General features: G+C 44.9%; 1 protein-coding gene across 1 annotated transcript in view; it reads right to left on the reverse strand.

Moving 5' to 3' along the window:
* Positions 1-656: 656 nt before the first annotated feature.
* The window catches only part of LOC117881624 (cytochrome P450 4B1-like), a 42807-nt gene continuing 23490 nt past the window's right edge, over positions 657-19973 (reverse strand). The window contains exons 8-12 of the mRNA XM_034779122.1: positions 13542-13732; positions 10217-10350; positions 8990-9054; positions 8369-8451; positions 657-926 (exon numbers count right to left, since the gene is read on the reverse strand). Coding sequence (XP_034635013.1) covers positions 752-926; positions 8369-8451; positions 8990-9054; positions 10217-10350; positions 13542-13732 — 648 coding nt within the window. The 3' untranslated portion in view covers positions 657-751. The remainder of the gene's footprint in view (positions 927-8368; positions 8452-8989; positions 9055-10216; positions 10351-13541; positions 13733-19973) is intronic.

A 19973-nucleotide genomic window follows, 5' to 3' on the forward strand; every position in this document is an offset into this window, starting at 1 on the left:
CAGCCTGGGGAGTCATTCCACACAAGAGCAGGAGTACAACCCTGCAGAGCCCAGGAAGGGTGAAGAGTCTGTGGAGGGTGAGTCTGATTAGGACCAAAGAGTTATGTTTCTCTAAGTTAATTTTATTGGATTCTTTGTTTACCCCAGAATGGGTGAAACTGAACTAGAGAAGGAGTGCCTGCAACACTACCTCCAGCCATGAGGGGGCATGCCAGCAGGGAGTCCACTCTTCTACCCTACTAAAGAGTGATCATTTGCCAAGAGTTGCCACATAGAGGAGTCTGAGATGAGATACCATAGTTTCCCTCTGTACCTAGCAAAGGAAATAAAAGCTTTAAGGTCACAACGAAGTTCCTTTTTGCAGAAATTGGCTTTAAATGGTGACCACTGGATCAAATTTTCAAATCTCATCTGGTAACATAGGCCTAAGTCTCCCGCTGGTATCAATCAACTAAACTCCGATGAAATCAGTGGAGCAAGGTTGATTTACACTGGCTGAAGATCTGATTCATATTTTTCTCCCTTGCTGATCAATCCTCTGTCATTAAAGTAACCAGAAAATGTTTGGGAATACAGTTTTAATGGAGGACATCATATGGCTCAGAATAAATATATATATGGACCAACAAGCAACCTTTCAGGCTCAAAGGGACTGAAGATCTTTTTTTCCCCAAAGATGGGATTTTTAATGCATTTGATAATCAAATAACTTACAAATCTCTTATGTATTTTGCCCACTTATTTCACAATGTCAATGCCAGTGGATTTTCTTCAAGTGCACATGTATCCCATTCTTGGACCGTAAGACCAACTGGGGTATTTTCCTGGGAACCTTCTCTGGATTGGGTGAAAACTCAAAGCGTAGCAGGGACAAAGCAATGGCCACTTTCATCTCGATCATGGCAAACTGCTGCCCAATACAGTTCCTGAGAAGAGAGAGATGAAACCAGTGAGAATACCCAACCTGAGTGTCCTGATGCTTGCTCCAAAGTCGCTTGAAATCAATGGGAAACTTTCCATTGACTTCAAGTGCTCTTGCATCAGGCGTATTAAGATTCTTTCATTTCCCATTAATCCAACAAAAAGCAAGCGCTTTAAAAGATTTTGTTTATTTTTCAGTCTTTGCCAATACTTTGATAGGGCTAATTGCTGCTCAACGATTCCCTATGCTCCATGTGGTTCATGTCTAAAGGAATCAAACTGGTTTAAGCCATCCAACTCATTAATTTATATTTTAGGATCAGTCCAAAACGTCCACAGACTCCAGCATGGTTGTTCATTGAATATATAGAATTCTACAGCTACAAGGAAGAAACAACACGCAACTCTTAGCATGAACAGAAGATTAGATCAGGTTTTACTACCTCCTTAGTGGAGCCCTAAGACCAGGAGATGGTACTGCCATTTATAGGTAGGTGCCGTCAATATATATGGCTTGACTATAAAGTAACCTAGAGAATTGTTGCCATCACATATTAGTTAAGCAATATGTTGTGAACGCTGGTGTAAATTGACATCACTCTATTGACTAAAAAGGAGAAATGCTGACTTACACCAATGGAGCAGCTAACGTCTGGAGTGCATTGTTTGGCCACTAATTCAGAGCTTCAAGCACTGTAATTCTGAAAAGAGGGACTGAAGGACAGGAAAATGCCCTTCGTCGCTCAAGAAATGCACCAATATCTAGGCACCTGCTGGCATGGCTGATTGTTAACATAATGGGGATGGGCAAACTCAGGTGCAGGTTTGGTTTTGCAGCACCTTGTTGGTTAGGGTAGTCTTTTTGCAAAACCAAGGACAGTTCAGCTACAGCACCCTGCATAGCAGGACCATTGTTTTTCATAAGAACATAAACGGTCATACTGGGTCACACCAATGGCCCATCTAGCCCAGTCTCCTGTCTTCCAACAGTGGCCAATGCCAGGTGCCCCAGAGGGAATGAACAGAACAGGTCATCACCAAGTGATCCATCCCCTGTCGCCCATTCCCAGCTTCTGGCAAACAGAAATTAGGAACACGAGCCCTGCCCATCCTGTCTAATAGCCATTGATGGACCTTTCCTTCATGAACTTATCTAGTTCTTTTTTTAACCCTTTTATAGTCTTGGCCTTCACAACATCCTCTGGCAAAGAGTTCCACAGGTTGACTGCATTGTGTGAAGAAATACTTCCTTTTGTTTGTTTTAAATCTGCTGCCTATAATTTCATTTAGTGACCCCTAGTTCTTGTGTCGTGAGGAGTAAATAACACTTCCATGTTTACTTTCTCCACACCAGTCATGATTTTATAGAGCTCTATCATATCCCCCCTTAGTCGTCTCTTTTCCAAGCTGAAAAGTCCCAGTCTTATTAATCTCTCCTCGTATGGAAGCGGTTCCATACCCCTAATCATTTTTGTTGCCCTTCTCTGTACCTTTTCCAATTCCAATATATCTTTTTTGAGATGGGGCAACCAGATCTGCATGCAATATTCAAGATGTGGGCGTACCATGGATTTATATAGAAGCAATATGATATTTTCTGTCTTATCATCTATCCCTTTCCTAATGATTCACAATATTCTGTTCGCTTTTTTGACTGCCGCTGAGCACTGAGCGGAAGTTTTCAGAGAACTATCCACAGTGACTCCAAAATCTCTTTCTTGAGTGGTAACAGCTGATTTAGACCCCATCATTGTATATGTATATAAAGAAGCTGAGGGCGGTAAGATAAATGTTTCTGGCCTTTCTCCAATTTTATTATTCTATGACTCTTTAATATTTGCATATATTCACTTTTTAAATTTTGTAAAAAAAGCCAAACTCAAACAGTTTAATGGGATCAAATTGGGGGCCTGGATAATCTCCACCCAAGAATATTAAAAAAAATCACACACACAATTGCAAGCCCAATAGCAAGGATTTTTAGTGAATCCATAAACTCGGGGGTGATACCCTGTGACTGGAGAATTGCATATATAGAATCTCTACTCAAGAAAGGTGGGGGGGTGATTCAGGAAACTACAGGCCCGTTAGTTTGACCTCAATGGTATGCAAGGTCTTAGAACAAATTTTGAAAGAGAAAGTAATTAAAGACATCGAGATAAATGGTAATTGGGATAAAATACAACATGGTTTTAAAAAAGATAGATTGTGTCAGACTAACCTGATCTCTTTCTTTGGGAAGATAACTGATTTTGTAGACAAAGGAAATGCAGTAGATTTAATCTGCCTGCCTTTCAGTAAAGCATATGATACAGTTCCACATGGGAAATTATTAGTAAAATTGGAGAAGATGGGGATTAATACGAGAACTGAAAGGTGGATAGGAACCGATTAAAGAGGAGACTGAAATGGATCATACTAGAAGGTGAACTGTGAGGCTGGAGCAAGGTCACTAGTGGAGTTCCTCAAGGATAAATCTTGGGAGCAATCTTCATTAACATTTTCATTAATGACCTTGGCACAAAAAGTGAGAGTGTGCTAATAAAATTTGCCAATGACACAAAGGTGGGAGGTATTGCCAATATGGAGGAAGACCAAAATATCATACAAGAAGTTTTGGATGACCTTGAATATTGGATTAATAAAAATGAGATGAAATTTAATAGGACAAAATGCATGGTTGTGCACTTAGGGACTACCAACAAGATTTTTTGCTATAAGCTGCAGACTTACCAGTTGAAAGCAGCAGAGAAGGAGAGAGATCTGAGCATATTGGTTGATCACGGGATGACTATAAGCTACCAATATGATGTGGCTGTGAAAAAAGCTAATGCAATCCTAGGGTGCATTTAGCAAGGTATTTTCAATAGAGCTAGGGAAGTGTTAGTACCATTATATAAAGCACTGGTGAGACCTCATCTGGAATACTGTGTGCAATTCTTGTCTTCCATGTTTAAGAAAGATTAATTCAAACTGGAATAAGTACAGAGCAGGGCTACTAAATTGATGAGAGGAATGCAGAACTTACAAGAGGAGACTTAAGGAGCTTGGCTTATTTAGCCTAACAAAAGGAAGGCTGAGGGGAGATATTGCTTTGTATAAATACATCAGAGGGACAAACATCATTGAGGGAGAGGAGTTAAGATAAGGGCCAATATTGGCACAAAAATGGATATAAACTGGCCATTAACAAGTTTAGGCTTGAAATTTGATGAAGGTGTCTAACCATCAGAGAAATGAAGTTCTGGAACAGCCTTCCAAGGGAAGTTGTGGGGGCAAGAAACCTAATTTGTTTAAAGACTGAGCTTGATAAATTTATGGAGGGAATGGTATGATGAGATTGTGTACAATGCATATGGCCCAACCTCAACTGCTATTAGCAAATATCTCCAACAGCTGGAGATGGGACACTAGATGGGGAGGGCTCTGAGTTACAGCAGAGAATTCTTTCCCAGGTGTCTGGCTGGTTGGTCTCACCCACATGCCCAGGGCCTAACTGATCTCCATATTTGGGGTCGGGGAAGGTATTTTCTCCCAGGTCAGATCAGCAAAGACCCTCAGAGGGTTTCACATTCCTCTGCAGCGTGGGGAATGGACCACTTGCTGGCTTGAACTAGAGTAAAGGGTGGAGTCTCTGTAACTTAAGACTTTAAATCAAGATTTGAGGACTTCAGTAACTCAGTCAGAGGTTTGGGGTTTACTGAAGGAGTGGGTGGGTGAGGTTCTGTGCCTGCAATGTGCAGGAAGCCAGACTAGATGATCATGAAGGTCCCTTCTGGCCTTGAAGTCTATGAATCAATGAGGACTGGGTCCAATCAATGCACTTCTAAATGATTATTTTAATGTTTCTTGCATGCTGCTGGAAGGAGCAGCTGGCCTCATGTTTGGCATTTTCTATATTCTTGTTTTCCCCCTTTCTCTCGACCCCACATCCCAGTTATTTCCTTTAAAACATAAACATGTACTTAACAGCTCTCAATTCACCTTCTCACTTGAAGGAAAACTCTGATGTAGTCCTGCTGCCTTTCAAATACTGCTAAGCGCCATAGGCTGGAGAAGAAAATGTGGCATGTCTCTTTAAATTGAAGCCAGTGGAGAAATTCTAGCGGCCAACCCCACCTATGTCCCATCTCCCCTCTTCCCCCCCTCACAGACAGCAACTCTCTACAGGTAACTGGGCTGATTTGAAAAGAAGCAGCCTCACTGGACAGCCCTGCCCAACGCCTTTCCGCCCACCCCCTTTTCCTTATTTCCCCACCCTCTGAATGTCACAGGTATGCGGGCTTTCCTTTCTGTGTGGGTGATGAGCTTGCAGCCAGACATCCTTGGGAGTTGGTGATTGTGACCGTGTGCACACGGCTGAATCTGATCCTTGGCAAATAAGGGGTTAACCTCGACTCAGCTTCCCCCTGTCCCTTCCCAGGTGCTTAGGGACAGGCTTATAAATCGTTGCCTGGGAGATAGAGAGGCAAGAGAATGTTTTTGGCAGGAACAGGTTCCATGCTCGGGGTCACAGGGCTGGGTTGATTCCTTAATTTGCCTTTTTGCTATAAATATTATGCCTTGAGGAAGACCTTGCCGACTGCAGTTGTATCTCCCCCCTTCCCCAGCCATTCTTCCAGCTTATCGTAACCTCATGAAAAAGGCCGATATGACCAATCAGAATGTGATCTTGAATCATTTGAGCCTGATTCACTGCTCTCTGACTCCTGCTTAGTGCTGGTGAAATGCCCTTGATTTCAACAGACTGATGCTGGAATAAAACAGCAGTTGCACAGTGGCAAATGATGCGTCTGGTATCCTAAATCAGATTGTAATGAATAGGTAGGATCATGTCCCATGTTTGGCTGTATAATCCCTGATATTCTCAGCAGAGCCAGGAAGGGCAGCATAACCGTGTAATAATGTGTAAATGATATGGAAAAGCACAATAGGGTTGGATTTCTCCCTATTGTGTTGAGAAGGTGGAGTCACTTATCCCCTGCTGGAGGGGCCTTTCGGAAGCTAAATTAGGAAAGAATCAAATCGCTTTACTTAGAGTTTGTTTACCAAGCTTCAAATGACAAAACCCCATTGCCTCCAGCTATGTCTGTATTTTTAAAGTGTGTGGTTTAATATTATGTCAGGTGTGAGAAGAAAACACTCTAACTTGTGTTAATCAGTGTCCGGGTGAGGCAGATTTTGTGCCTTTTTTGTAACTGTTATTTACAGAATGATTAAGTCATAGGAACTCAATGGCGCTACACTGATTGATTTACGCCGGCTGGGGGCTCTGGCCCACGAACTTCTATGGAGCCCACCATGGCAGAAATGTCTGTGCGGGTATAAAGCTGTCTTAGGCTACATCTACACTACGGGGGGGGGGGGGGCAATTTAAGATACGCAAATTCGACGTATCGCAGCCGACTTACCCCGCTGTAGGGACGGCGGCAAAATCGACCTCTGCGGCTTCCCGTCGATGGCACTTACTCCCACCTCCGCTGGTGGAGTAAGAGCGTCGATTTGGGGATCCCCGAGAGGTCGATTTCTACCCACCGATTCAGGCGGGTAGTGTAGACCCAGCCTTAGTGTCCCCTGTGCCATGCTACTTGTAATCCCCAGGTGTAGGGGGCAGATCTTGGGAAAGGAGGTGTGATAATTGGGTCTGCGGATATACCCTAATTGTAAGCCCAGCTGTGACAAGTGAGTGAACGTCCATAAAGTGTCACAATAATCTATAACAACCCATGTTGATGGGGAAAGGTGCAAAGGGGAAACAAACTGAATTAGTCCAAGCAAAAAGGCCTCCTGATCTAACTCAGGGAATGTGTTTAGACCATGTCGGGAAATCAAGAGAAGTGCAGGACTGGAAATCAAAGGACCAAAACTGGTGTGTTGGAAATTAGGCCTAACTGGTGAACGCGGTAACGAGAACAAAATATTCTGCTCAAAATTCCCTTTTCGTTTAAAGGAGAAGAAGCTGTCTGACAGCTGCTGGTTGGGGACAGGTAAATAGAGAGGAGCAAACTTTGTCATCAGGGCAGCCACCACCACCATCTCCTGGGACCCCGGGAGCTACTTGGCCGTTGTTGGCCTTCGTCATCCTCATCCCAAGCACAATGAGACTCAGATGACATGGCCAGTTCCACTGGCTCAGGCTAGATCCCAACCGCCACCTGGGATGTGAGATTTTGTCCTTTCCTGCCTTGTTCCTTCTCTTTCCTATTCCTTTCCTTTTCCCTTCTGACTAATAAGAGTGGCTTAGCCAGCCGAGACTGTCTATTTTGCTGTGCTGCTGTAAGCCTGTGATCACAGAGGCAGTTGAAAAGCAATGCTCTAAACTGTCCACGGCTGGTATGAGTTTGCCAGGTCTCGGAGCGGCTAATAAAAATATGTGCCACGCTTGTTTCTCCAGCGCGGAGGTTGCAAGTAAAAGCCAACACCAGAGACAGAAGCTGCATTTCCTGTCCTTGCTGTTCTTTTCTCCCCTCTTGTGTGGATTTGTCTTCTTCTGTCTTTTAGGAAACGGGACTGGGTTTTAACAACAACAGCACCAATCCACCTCAACTAACTTCTCTTTCTCCCAAAAAGGACAGTTATTGCCTCTTTAATACCAGCGAAGAGACTGTAAAATAGGAGGGTTTTCCTTCTAAAAACTCGCTCCAGCTAAAGGGAAAGGGATCAAGGCATGCTGTTAAAATGAAAGCCTTACTTAATACCTTACATTTCAAATGCTTGAATTGTTTTTCCTTCTTTTCTGTATCTTTAATAGAAGATTTAAAAGATTTTTCAGTGGAGCTACACAGACTTAACACGAGCTGGGAATCTAACCCATTCACTTCCATGGGGAGAAAACTTTGTGGGGGCATAAAGCTGTCATAGCGACCCCTGTGCCAGTCCACTTCCTGGTCCCCAGTGTAGGGGGTGTGTCATGGGAAAGGGTGATCTCTGCACTGAAATACCAATCTCTGGCTGTTGGAATGGCCCCATGACATCCAGGGTAATGTAAAGCAGCTCTGAGGCTGCTCTAAATTACTCCAGGGATCAAACTAGGAGCTGGCAGCCTCAGAAGAAGGGGCTGGAGGCTTCCAATCCCTTCTGTGTCTCCCATTCTTGGATTCGCTTCACACTGTTCTCTGTACATGGAACAATCTCCTATTTCCTGTCTACCTAGTGCACTCTCTCCCCTTTCAAATGCCTCCTTAAAACTCACTTCCCCAGGAATCTGCTCTGCCTTGTCTTCCTGGCCGATGATCTCTCTATGCCATGTCCCATTCTGTTGCCTTAAAGTATCTTCTCTCCCTTTTTCCTGTCTGCCGTAGGGCCTCATCCTGCTCCTGTTGGAGTCAGTGGCAAAACTCCCATCTGGATCCGGGCCTGAGCTCTTGGCAGCACTGATTGCAGGTTTGTAAAGCGCTGCGTAGGTTTGTGGCACTAACTAGACACGAATACTAATGCTATACCGCACCTTGCTCCAGCTGAAAAAGGCATGAAGGCATGGGAGTGTCTCTGGGAGGAGTTCTCCGGCGAAAACCTCATGGGATCAAATACCTGTAATGAGAGTGTTTGATAACTCAGAAGAGATAACATCACTGTAGCACTCCTGTTTAGATTGGCGGCTGATTTCTTGTATTCCTGTTGCTTGCTGAATGACGGCCTCTCTGTGTCATGGTTGCATAAGTGAGATTATAGCATTGTAAATTAGATGTGTCTCCAGCCAGAGGGCCACAACGGAACCGGGTGTGGCAGGGAGCTTTATTACATCCTTTGAATAGGCAGTACCATGATACAGTGGATAAGGATGCGGCCCTGGCAGTCAGGCCACCTGGATTCTATGTCCTGAAATGCTGTGTGACCTTTGGCAAGTCACTTCCCCTTTCTTTTTTGCCCCCTTTCGTCTTTTCTCTCTCTGAGCAATTTGGGCTGTAATCTCTATGGAGCAAAGGCCAGGATCTTGCTCTGTGTTTGTACAGCACCTAACACAATGGGGACCTGATCCAGGACTGCCCTCCCCTCCCCCCCGGTCACTACCCCAGTACAGTAGCTGCAGGAAGCCGGTTATTGTTATAAAGACAAAAAAGTACCGTACCTCAGGATCTTTCCATAAGTTGGGGTCCCTATGTATAAGATAGATGTTTATTCCAACCAAAGTGCCTGCAAAGCAACAGAAGAGAGAAAAAGCTCAAGAAAAAGACAGGTCTTAGACATAGCTTCTCTGCTTAAGCTATGTTCTCTGAGGGGCTAAGCGTTCTTACAACCACTGTAGCTAGCATTTTTATCACCCCCATTTTCAGGCCACCCATCCCAGTGCAATTGCTCAGTGGGAAGGTATTACAGCGCTCCCCCGAACTTCGGTGATAAGAGCAATAATAATATCTAGCTCTTCCTAGATAATAATAATAATAATAATAACAATATCTTGTTCTGTGACATGAAACCAGCTGGAGCGCCACAGCTCAGCCTGACTCTATGGCTGTGGACATCAACTGGAATTACGTGGGAGGCTTGAAATGGGCAACATATCAGCCACGCTCCATCCAGTGTCCAGGCTTCAGAGTCTAGACATCCCTTGGGACTATTGGAGACAACACCAGGGAGGCCCTGCACCTCTGTTACGTCTCCCCATCTCCACAGAAAGGGAAGTGAGGGGGCAGGTGGGACTCCACAGCTGAGAGTCAACTGCAGAAGCTCCATTTTGCATCAGTCATTGAGGGTGGGCAGATCTGCTGGCACAGAGATTTTCCCCTGGGGCAGTTGGGAACTGGGAAGACTGGACTACACCATCACCATGGTCACCTCCAACCCTGCTAACCACCAGAGGAACATTTTTGTCCCCCTCATTCCCTGTACTGCTCTAGGAGGACGATTGCAGCCCCACAACTGCAGTAGTCTATGTGTGGAGGAAAGAAAGGGGCAGGATCTGTGGAGGTCGGCAGCATGAGACGTTCATGGATGTATTCTCCTTTCAGCTTCTCAACAGTGTTACAGGGAGGGAGAAGAGAGGGGAAGCCTTGAAAGTCTTGCAACGAACATGGTGAGATCACCATGACTGGAGAAGGCATTCAAAGCTAAAGTTAGTTCTTAGACCCATTGACTAGGGATCATAGGCTCAGATGCAGCAATAATGAAGGCAGATGGACTATGTGACCCAACAGAGGCCAATTCGAGACCAAATAACTTCAGGATTCTACATGGCCCATTTAGTAAGCCCGGACTTGGTGAGGCTTAATGGAGTGGCTGTGGAAGCAATTTGTAGCTCTCAACAACCAGCAAGACAGGGTGCAGACTCCAGAAAGGGGAAATGGAGTAAACCGACCTTCTGGTAAATAACGTCCATCGTGGAACGTGATGGGTTTGCTGAGCTGGCGGCTCACAAGGGGCACCGGCGGGAAAATGCGCATACTCTCCTTGATGCACATTGTGGTGTAAGGCATCTTACCCAGGTCATCCCTGCAAGCAAGAGAAATTGAGTGACACCCTTCTCGATGCAATAATACTGGCAGGCCATAGCTATGCTGAGAATCCACACTGCATACAAAACCTACACCCAGTGTCCAGGCTGAGCTGCCTAAAATGATCATTTTCACTAGACCTGCTTAGCTGGCTTTTACACTGACAACTTCTTTCCTTTGATTCTATTTTTTAAGCCTGTAAAATACAGTTTAATTTTCTCCCATGTGATGAAAATCAGCAGAAAGTAAGTCCGGTGATGCGGGGGGATAGGATTAGAGGATTTACAGCACCCAGGCTTGATTACCCTGTGTTCTCACTGAAAAGTAGGTGAGTGCTCAAGCCAGCCTGCAGCAAAACCTGAGTTCATGTCTATACCTTCAGCTGTGCCTGCTCAGAGTATTCTCAAGCCTAGGTTTTGCCGTGTGAACCAGAGGGAGGGTAGGATAACACCCAGGCTGTAGCCCAGAATAACTCTGCCATGAAGATTTACCCTAGTCATAATGATGTATATAACAGGCGTGGCCAAACCATGGCTGGTGAGCCACACGTGGCTCTTTTTACAGTTAAAATGCGGCTCACGGAGCCCACCCCCCATTCTCCACCTACCAGGTTGTGGATGTCTTGCAGCTCTTGAACTTCTGAAGATTATGGTATGCGGTTCGGAGGGTCAGTCAGTTTGGCCACCTCAGTATATAAGAATGGCAGTTGCTCAGCTAATGGCACTATGGGGACCACAGTGGCTTTGCTTAATGAAGGCTTTGTGAACTATTCCTTCTCTTTCAATTTGTGGCCAAGGGGTCATATCCCCTGAGCTTGTTTTGTTGGTTAGTTTTGCCTAGATCTGTAACTCTTCTGCTTTTCCAATGAGTCCAGCGTGTCCGATCCGTGGAAGGGCAGGGGGTGGGGATGGGAGTTCTGCTCCTTTCCCTGCTGGGAAGGGCAGCGGGGAAAGGAGCAGAACCCCCAGCCCTGCCCCACAGCCCTCTCCTCCTCCTCCTGCTGCTGTGTCTTTCCGGTACTCCATACTGGCTATAAATAGCTTGCTGGTATGGCGTACCGGAGGGTACCGGCCTACTTGCACTGCTGGCTTAGTCACAAGTGTTTGCAGGATTGGGCACATAGTTTCCCCTGAAACATAAAGCAGTTGATCTACATTTAAAATCCTGGCCTGTCTGCATGCTCTCTACCTGCTTTCCTTGGCACACCTCCCCAGTTTCTGAAAGGACAGAGGGTTTGGGTGGGAAAGGCTGAGTGGCTACACAGCCAACAAAAGCTGTCATTCATTTTTATGATTATTTATGCAACTCTCAGCTCTCAGCCCTGAGCCTCCTCCTGGAGCCAGCACCCCATACCTCCTCCTGCACCCCTTACCTCCTCCTGCACCCCAACCCCCTGCCCCAGCTGTGACCCCCTCCCAGAGCCAGCACTCCATACCCCTTCCTGCACCCTAAACCCCCTTGTGCACCCATGCCCTTTCCTGTACTCCAAACCCTGCCCCAGCCCTGACCCCCCACCAGAGCCAGCACCCTGTAGCCCCTCCCACACTCCAAACCCCTCAGCCCCAGCCCAGCATCCCCTTCTGAACTCCAACCCCCTCCCACAGTCTGGTGAAAGGGAGTGAGGGTGGGGAGAGCGACGGAGAGTGGGGAGAGGGATGGAGTGAGCGAGGCGGGGCTTCGGGGAAGGGGCGGGGTTGATCCTGGGTTGCACTTAAATTCAAAAAGTGATCTTGTGTGTAAAAAGGTTGGAGAGGAGTGCTAAAGAGTGTACAAAGCTGTGTAGATACGCATTTGAGGTGAGTAAAGAAACCCCAGTGAAAAATGACTCAGCATATTCAGTCTCCTTTTTTTCTGCTCATGGACTATTATGTTTTTACTCTGTGGGTTGTGACTGATTGCAAACAGTTTGCTGAAAGATTCCGGCACTTTCTACTAGAAATTTAAGTCATGTGGCTTAGTTGTGATTAGACAGATAGGTTATACAGTACAACGTTGCCTGGTTGAATGAGGGCACAAGCATTACCAACAGGAACCTTTGTCTAGGCACATTTAAATTTGGTTCCTACAAATATTCATGCACGTGGATTTGAAATTTGCTTCCCACAAAAATCCAATCCAAGAATACCTAATCACGTGAACATTTTCAGAGAGCCAAAGGGACAGAATGCAAGGAGGCCCATGGGAACTCATTAAACCATTTGAATATTCACAGAACATGATTGAAATCTACTCCCAGCTCAGTCCAAGTGGTTTAATCTGAGAGTGACCCTAATTAAAACAGGGTTACAAAATTCAGCTTGCCTTTGACCACTACACTTTTTGATGGACAAGTAAAATATTGTTTAATTTTCTCATTATCATCCAAGGCTCACATACATATTACGTGCGTCTGACGAAGTGGGTATTCACCCACGAAAGCTTATGTTCCAATACATCTGTTAGTCTATAAGGTGCCACAGGACTCTTTGTCTCTTTTTACAGATCCAGACTAACACAGCTACCCCTCTGATACTTGATACAGTGACAAGAGCTACTTAATTATCTAGATTAGAGGGTTGGATGACGGGAGATAAAATTTTGCATTCATGCTGGTAGATTTTTATGACAACTTTGCAACACCGATTTCCAGGGGTAGCATCCGCTTATTTTTAATGGATCTGAAAGTCACATATGGCGCCATTAATTCACCTGTTTACGTCAGTCTCATCAGTGATGTCAGGCACAGCTGTGGGATTAGCACTTGTTAACTGAATGCCCCTGAAGAGCCAGACAGTGGAGAACAAGAGCGTGAAACTTTTTTAAAACCGTGGGTCCCACAAAGTTAGTGTCTATTTGTGTTTAATGTGGGGAGTTGGAGTTTTAAATATATAAGTAAATCAGAGCCAGCTGAACCCTCAGCTATTTGACAGTCTCCATTTACACGCAAAACATGAAATGTTCTTGCAAGCATCCATGTTAAAGACAATGAAAATCCTGTTCAAAACTCTGATCCAAAGACCATTGGAGTCATTGTAAAGACTCCCTCAGACTACCACTGGGCTTTGGATCAACTAAATATCAGGGAAATATACCACACTGCCTGATGCCCTGAGTTTCAGGGACTTCTTGGTTTCCAACGCTCAAGAATATCTTAATTCACCAGACATAATCTTGAGAGGAAATGACATGAAATAAGATGTGAGCGCTCACCACTGAATGATTTCCCGGTCTCCCAGAAGCTCCCGTATCTCTTCTCTGCATTTTTGCTGGTGCTCTGGGTACATGGCCAGGCAGTATAAGGTCCAAGAGATCCCGCTGGCTGTGGTATCATGACCCCCAAACATGAAAGTGTCCACCTCAGCACGTATGTCTTCATCAGATAATCCAGCTCCGTTTTCATCCTAATTAGACAGGGATATTGGTCAAGGGAATGTTTTAGCCCAGAGATATATTGCTACTGCTGCACCACATTGCACCTAATGCTGTCCTTGGCAAACATTAAGCAGACATACCACTACCACTACCAATGGTTATTCCAAATGCAGAGTAACAGTAGGGAAGGAGGGTTAAAAATGGTCTCTTCTCTCTTTCTTTCTTTCTACCCCTGAGCTCCAGAAATCTCTCTATTCTCTCAGGTCTCTCCCCCATTGGGCATGCAATGTGGTTCACTCCAAGACCAGTGCACAGACTGCGGTGGCCAGTAGAGATGGTCTGATTTTTTTTCCTCATGGAAATTGTCCCTTTGTTTTCATCCAAAAAAAAAAAAAATGATGGGAAATTAGAAGTTTTCATCAAACTCTAAACTGAAAGAGTTTGGCTGAGAATAGGCATTGTAGTGCCTCATGGGAGTTGTCATTGGCTCCCCTTGTCCCCATTCTCCGCTGTGGGCCAGGATCCTGTGACGGGTTTGGGCTGAACAGGCCACACCCCCTTGCCCTTGCTGGGCATGCTTTCATGGAGGGAGCATATAAAAGGGAACAGCTTAGCTCAGTCTGGGCTGGCTAAGGAGGAGAGCAGATGTGTGCAACAGGCTCCTGCCAAGAAGCCGCCAGGACTTCAAAGCACTGAGGCGGAGCACCCTGGGGAGCCAGTTGCCCGTGGGGACTGAAGGGGACGATGTGCCGCAACCAGCGGAAGAACTGCCAGAGACAGAACAAAGGGTAGGAAATGGCCCAGGGGATGCACTTAGGGATTCGGAAACCTATAACAGGGTACCTGGTTTCGAAGGGCCCTGGGTCATAACCTGGTGGAGTAGTGTGGGCCCAGGTTCCCCTACCCTCCCTGCACTTGTCATTAGGCGACCCTGCCCCTAGGGAAAGTGGCCACTGGAACTCCAGCCATTGTGCGGCACTGCTGCCAGGGAAAGAGGCCTATTTGGACTCTCACCATTGGGTGGCATTGCCACTAGTTAAAGTGGCTACTCATACTCTAGCCACCGGGCGGTACTGCCCCTAGCTAAAGCAGCTTCGTGGACGCTTGGCAAAGCCATTGCCAGGGAGAGCGACTCATTGGACTTTCACTACTAACTCCCCCCAGAGGAAGCACCTCTTAGGATCCCACCACTGGCCTCTACTGCCCTTAAATCAAAATGGCACCTCGGACCCCGCTGACCCCTTGACAGATCGTCAGAAAGACAACTCCCACCGTGCATCCTGCTCTCCTCTTTTTGTGAAGGGAACCTGTGCCATGTGGGTTCATACACAACTTGCGGTTTGAGCTATTCACCTGAGGAAATTTCTTCAGTAAGATACAAAATGAGCATGGATGCCAAAGCATGAGATCAAGGATTTGTAATGTTGATATCAGCACTGTGGGTGTAATTCTTTTACCCACTGAAAAAACTCAAGATGCTTCTAAGGAAGGGTTGGGAGCTACATCACTATCGAGACATAGGACCAGGGCTGGCTTTAGGCCGATTCCCCCAATTTGGGTCCCGCGCCTAAGAGGGCCCCATGCCCGCACCTAAGAGGGCCCCGCACCCTAAAGAAGAGCGCCTAACTTTTTAATTTTTACTCACCTGGCAGCAGTCCGGGTCTTCGGCGGCGGGTCCTTCACTCGCTCTTTGGCGGCATTTTGGCAGCGGGTCCTTCAGTGACGCGGAAGACCCGGAGCAAGTGAAGGACCTGCCACCGAAATGCCACCGAAGACCCGGACCGCCGCCAGGTATCCGAATCGGGCCCGCACTTCCTAAAGCCGGCCCTGCGTAGGACTCAATGACTGCTCTAACATGTGCAATGAGATCCCTGTTACCAAAAGCACCACTGTATTCACACCCTACACATTACTGAAATAATTGTTGTGCAACATATGCCTTGCGAGGTAGCATTTATAAACTAACACGCTGATCAATATTTTTGTTCAATGTCTGTATAAAATGTGGATTAAGAGTTATGAACATAAACTGAAATTATGACTACAGTGTGTTTACCAGACATCTCTGGGGAGTGAGTAAACTGGTTCTCAAAGACAAAGGACAAGCTAATGCCTCTAGTTAGGTGTCATCAACACTGATTGGCCTGTCAAATGAAAGTTGGCAGGAATAGATCAGTCTGCATTTTAGCAAACAACTTTGATCTCTGTGCCTGCTACATATAATCGCTTTAAATCAATCTTTCTCTAGTTAACAAATCTGCTTTATTATATTTATTTAAAACAGTTTGGGTTGAAGTGTGGGGGAATCTCTGCTCAGATTACAAAGGCTGGTGCATATCTACTTTCCTATGAAGAAGTGGCAAACTTATTCATGAGGTTGCACTGTCCAAGGGAACCTTACGCAAGACGGTATATTTCTGGGATGCAAGGCTGGGGAGCTAGGGGGAATTGGCTGAAGCCTTTCTACTGATGGTTCATGAGTGGCTGGGAGATCATTCATGTAACTCAGTGGGGTGTGTCCCTGACTGTGGATGGCTATGTAAGGGCAGTGCCTATAAGAGGCTTGTAGCTTGACATTAACATCACAATGTGAGAGACAGCCCAGGTTGGTGGGTTTGGAGGGCTCAGTGGTCCCACACTCCAGGTTGCACCCTGGGGACCCTGTCACAGTGACACAATCGGTCACTGGGCTGGACTGCTACCCCAGAATGTAACAGATACTATCAGAGAAAATGATTGCACAAATGAAAAATGGTATGCTAGGTTTTGAGTATGGTTGTATGAAGTTTCACTAGTTTCTCACTGGTCTTGGATTCAAGGCTGAAATTGAAGATAAACCAGTGACTGATATACAAGAAAGAAGTTGGAGCAGAAATAATTCATGCCCAGATATCACCTGGTAATCAAGAAAAGGTGGGGGAAGGGGCTGGGGGAAAGCCGACAGGTGCGGAGGAGCATGTGGTTCGGACATCCCTTAGGGGAGGATCTGTAAATGGAGATTCCCTATGTCCTAATAAGGAGGAGAGGATGGAAAAGGATAAAATACAGGGAGGATCTGATGAGAAACAGTCAAATGAAAATAAGTCCCATTCAATGACGTCATGCAATAGGGGACAGCTTATATACCAATGCCAGAAGCCTAAATAATAAGATGGGAGAACTAGAGTGCCTAGTATTAAATGAGGATATGGATATAATAGGCATCACAAAAACCTGGTGGACTGAGGATAATCAATGGAACACAATAATACCAGGGTACAAAATATATCGGAAGGACAGAACAGGTCATGCTGGTGGGGGAGTGGCACTATCTGTGAAAGAAAGCATAGAATCAAATGAAATAAAAATCTTAAATGAACTAAATTGTACTATAGAATCTCTATGGATAGTACTATAGAATCTCTATGGATAGTAATTACATGCTTGAAAAATAAGAATATAGCAGTAGGGATCTATTACAGGCCACCTGACCAGGATGGTGTTAGTAACTCTGAAATGTTCAGGGAGATTAGAGAGGCTATTAAAATAAAAAACTCAATAATAATAATGGGGGATTTCAACTATCCCCATATTGACTGGGTACATGTCACCTCAGGAAGGGATGCTGAGATAAAGTTTCTTGACACCTTAAATGACTGCTTCTTGGAGCAGCTAGTCCTGGAACCCACAAGAGGAGAGACAATTCTTGATTTAGTCCTAAGTGGAGCACAGGATCAGGTCCAAGAGGTGAATATAGCTGGACTGTTTAGTAATAGTGACCATAATATAATTAAATTTAACATCCCTGTGGCGGGGAAAACTCCACAATGGCCCAACACTGTAGCATTTAATTTCAGAAAGGGGAACGACGCAAAAATGAGAAGGTTAGTTACGCAGAAATGAAAAGGTACAGCACCAAAAGTAAAATCCCTGCAAGCTGCGTGGAAACTTTTTAAAGACACCATAATAGAGGCTCAACTTAAATGTATACCCCAATTTAAAAAACATAGTAAGAGAACCAAAAAAAGAGCCACCGTGGTTAAACAACAAAGTAAAAGAAGCAGTGAGAGGCAAAAAGGCATCCTTTAAAAACTGGAAGTTAAATCCTAATGAGGAAAATAGAAAAGAGCATAAACTCTGGCAAATGACGTGTAAAAATATAATCAGAAAGACCAAAAAAGAATTTGAAGAACAGCTAGCCAAAGACTCCAAAAGTAATAGCAACATTTTTTTAAATACATCAGCAGCAGATAGCCTGCTAAACAACCAGTGGGGCCACTGGACAACAAGATGCTAAAGGAGCACTCAAAGACGATAAGGCCATTGCGGAGAAACTAAATGAATTCTTTGCATCGGTCTTCACTGTTGAGGATGTGAGGGACATTCCCAAACCTTAGCCATTCTTTCTGGGTGACAGATCTGAGGAACTGTCCCAAATTGAAGTGTCATTAGAGGAGGTTTTGGAAAAAATTGATAAACTAAACAGTAATAAGTCTCCAGGACATAATGGTATTCACCCAAGAGTTCTGAAGGAACTCAAATGTGAAATTACAGGACTATGAACTGTCATCTGTAACCTATCATTTAAATCTGCTTCTGTACCTGTCATAACTATACAGGGAAGGGTAACAGTCCTCCTGTGTACAATACTATAAAATCCCTCCTGGCCAGAGACTCCAAAATCCTTTTACCTGTAAAGGGTTAAGAAGCTCAGGTAACCTGGCGGACACCTGACCCAAAGGACCAATAAGGGGACAAGATACTTTCAAATCTTGGTTGGGGGAAGGCTTTTGTTTGTGCTTTTTGATTTGGGAGAGTTCGCTCTTGGGACTAAGAGGGACCAGACATCAATCCAGGCTCTCCAAATCTTTCTGAACAAGTCTCTCATATTTCATACTTGTAACTACAGCCAGGCAAAGCGTGGTAGTTTTTTCTTTGTTTTCTCAACTTGTAAATGTACCTTTTACTAGGGTGTTTACCTCTGTTTGCTGTAACTTTGAACTTAAGGCTAGAGGGGGGTCCTCTGGGCTCTTTAAGTTTGAATACCCTGTAATGTTATTTTCCATCCTGATTTTACAGAGATGATTTTTACCTTTTTCTTTAATTAAAAGCCTTCTTTTTAAGAACCTGATTGATTTTCCCTGTTTTTTAGATCCAAGGGGGTTGGACCTTGATCCACCAGGAGTTGGTGGGAGAGAGGAGGGGGGATGGTTAATTTCTCCTTGTTTTAAAATCCAAGGGGTTTGGAGCTGTATTCACCAGGGAATTGGTGAAGAGTCTCTCAAGGCTACCCAGGGAAGGGAATTAGCACATTGGGAGTGGTGGCAGCGGACCAGATCTAAACTGGTAGTTAAGCTTAGAAGTTTTCATGCAAGCCCTCACATCTGTACCCTAAAGTTCAGAGTGGGGAAGGAGCCTTGACAGTACCAAGTGACTGGAGGATAGCTAATGTGATGCCAATTTTTTAAAAGGTCTCTAGAGGTGACCCTGGCAACTACAGGCTAGTAAGCCTCACTTCAATACTGGGCAAATTGGTTGAAACTATCGTAAAGAACAAAATTGTCAGACACATGGATGAACATAATTTGTTGGAAAATAGTCAACATGGTTTTTGTAAAGGAAAATCGTGCCTCACCAATCTACTAGAATTCTTTGAGGGGGTCAACAAGCACGTGGACAAAGGAGATCCCAGTGGATATAGTGTATTTAGATTTTCAGAAAGCCTTTGACAAGGTCCCACACCAAAGGCTCTTAAGCAAAATAAGCACTCATGGGATAAGAGGGAAGGTTCTCTCATGGATTGGTAACTGGTTAAGAGATAGGAAACAAAGGGTAGGAATAAATGGTCAGTTTTCAGAATGGAGAGAGGTAAATAGAGGTGTACCCCAGGGATCTGTACTGGGCCCAGTCCTATTTAACATATTCATAAACGATCTGGAAAAAGGGGTAAACAGTGAGGTGGCAAAATTTCCAGATGATACAAAACTACTCAAGATAGTTAAGTCCCAGGCAGACAGTGAAGCGCTACAAAAGGATCTCACAAAACTGGGTGACTGGGCAACAAAATGGCAGATGAAATTTAATGTTGATAAATGCAAAGTAATGCACATTGGAAAACATAATCCTAACTATACATATACAATGATGGGGTCTAAATTAGCTGTTACCACTCAAGAAAGAATCTTGGAGTCATTGTGGATAGTTCTCTGAAATCAACCACTCAATGTGCAGCAGCAGTCAAAAAAGCAAACAGAATGTTGGGAATCATCAAGAAAGGGATAGATACTATGA

The sequence above is a fragment of the Trachemys scripta genome, chromosome 8, assembly GCF_013100865.1.
Source record: "Trachemys scripta elegans isolate TJP31775 chromosome 8, CAS_Tse_1.0, whole genome shotgun sequence".
In the NCBI taxonomy this organism is placed as follows: domain Eukaryota; kingdom Metazoa; phylum Chordata; order Testudines; family Emydidae; genus Trachemys; species Trachemys scripta.